The sequence below is a fragment of the Lycium ferocissimum genome, chromosome 2, assembly GCF_029784015.1.
Source record: "Lycium ferocissimum isolate CSIRO_LF1 chromosome 2, AGI_CSIRO_Lferr_CH_V1, whole genome shotgun sequence".
Taxonomy (NCBI): Eukaryota; Viridiplantae; Streptophyta; class Magnoliopsida; order Solanales; family Solanaceae; genus Lycium; species Lycium ferocissimum.
The window spans coordinates 31,897,426-31,899,497 of record NC_081343.1 but is presented as its reverse complement, the minus strand read 5'-3'; the positions used below and the strand labels follow the sequence as shown (position 1 = coordinate 31,899,497).

Sequence of the window (2,072 nt, the reverse complement as noted above, 5' to 3'; positions counted from 1 at the left end):
TGCTGCTAGTATCAAATTATCGGGAAAGGGTCAAAAATACCCCTCTACTATATTTTATTGTTGAAGTGTGTCCTCCATTATACTTTTTCGGTAAATTTACCCTTACTGTTAGGCAAAGTTCTAAATATACCCTTATTTTTAACGGTTGGACACGTGGTCGCTTCTAATCAAAAGCCCAAACCATTTATTAAAACCCAGCCCCATTAACATAACCCATAACCCGATCCGACCCATTCCCACAAATTAATCCCACCCTCCCCTGTATTACATTTACACCCATTAGAAAATAAAACTGCGTAAGAGACCTTCATTTGGGTATTGATTGATGATAAAATTGAGAGAAAAAAACATGGAGGCTGTAATAAAATTTCACCGGCGATTCCATGTTTGAGATCTAGGGAAAGAGAGAAAAAGTACTGATTTTAATGGGCTTCCGACCTAGCTTTGAGTTTTCGTGGAGGCGGTCATGGTGGTATTTTCCCGAAGATGAAGACGAATAAGGGTATATTTAAAACTTTGTCTAACGGTAAGGGTAAATTTATCTAAAAAGTATAACGGAGGACACACTTCAATAATAAAACATAGTAGAGGGGTATTTTTGACCCTTTTCCGATCCAATTATTGAACCAATTATAAACTTTTGTACATGACTATGTATGCATTTCTTATACCCTTGAATTAACTTGACTTGCAACATGTAATTATTTATATCAAATATAGCGTGGTAACTTTAAAAATAGAGTAAATTGTAATTATTTATATCAAATATAGCGTGGTAACTTTAAAAATAGAGTAAATAATTTACAAAAATTGGCTAAATTATACACGATAATACAATTGTTTACGCTGCCAATATATAAAGATAAATATTAAATAATACAATTACTATCGTTTTTGCAATGATCAAGTGTACTTGCTACTAGAAATAACATTTATAAGAATTAATGAAACAAAAGGGGTTAAACTATGTTGAGAGAAATGATAAAAGTAGGAACTCACAATGCAAAGCAATCCATCCGGTTGCAAATGAAAATATGAGATTCTAACTTCTAAGTAACACATCTAAAAACATCACGGGTAAAAAAGATATTACAAGAGCTATTCGGGGTGACAGAGAATTTCTTAAAATAGTAGATGAAGAAAGCGTGTACTACAAAAAACAGAATTTCCCACCCAAAAATTATTGTAAACCATAACCGCCATTACATTCATTGTAACAAACTTTGCAGTTCGCATTTAAGCTTCAGCCTTCAAACTTACATCTCCAAAATCAATCCGCCATTAGAGATGAGTACTCCAACTAAAGAAGCTTCTACAGTGGAAGATGAAGTTTCCGCTGATGAGAAAGAAGATTGGATTCCAAAAGCCACTGAAATGGTGGATTGGCTTTACGATTTTTGCTACCAGCATTACCCGACACATCCACCAGAGAGAATCTCTGATATCGAACATCAAATCAGTTCGTGCATCAAAGTTCTCGATTTAATTCCTCAAGGTATGTGTGTATGTATAGCTTTCTTTTATGAATTAATTCTCCAAACATTTAATTTCTCAAGTACGAATTCATGCAGAAAAGAGGCAATCGGAACATGAACGTTCAACATTCGCGTATCTAAAAGGAAGGTTGTATAATGCAGTTCCTGATGTTTATAAGGAAGAAGCAGAGCGTCATCTAGAAGTAGCTGTAAGTGAAATTAATTAGCAGAATAACATATAATGTGATGTTGATTGTTTAACTATATCAATTTCTTAATTTATATTCCAGACTAATTTGAATCCGCTTTTTCTGGATGCTTGGAATCACCTCGGCATGTGCGTTGCTAAGAAAGGAGATTATCGTAGAGCTAAAAACTGCTTCGAGTTTGTTCTTAAAATGGTTATTATTTCGCTGCTTCTTCAGTCCTACTATAGTTTTCCGCTCCTTAAACTTAAAAAATTACCTTAATTTGATGGATTTCTTCATCTGTTATTTGATTTAGGATCCAACTAGCATGGTTTTACGTCAACTTGCAGAGCTTGAACTGTTGTTTTCACCAGGTGAATTTTGGCCACTCTATGGTGTGATTCTTCTG

At 34.3% G+C, this 2,072-nt stretch overlaps 1 protein-coding gene across 1 annotated transcript in view; it reads left to right on the top strand.

Moving 5' to 3' along the window:
- Positions 1-1,048: 1,048 nt before the first annotated feature.
- The window catches only part of LOC132047514 (uncharacterized), a 1,624-nt gene continuing 600 nt past the window's right edge, over positions 1,049-2,072 (top strand). The window contains exons 1-4 of the mRNA XM_059438549.1: positions 1,049-1,495; positions 1,572-1,684; positions 1,766-1,876; positions 1,980-2,037. Of these exons, the coding sequence (XP_059294532.1) occupies positions 1,135-1,495; positions 1,572-1,684; positions 1,766-1,876; positions 1,980-2,037 (643 nt within the window). The 5' untranslated portion in view covers positions 1,049-1,134. The remainder of the gene's footprint in view (positions 1,496-1,571; positions 1,685-1,765; positions 1,877-1,979; positions 2,038-2,072) is intronic.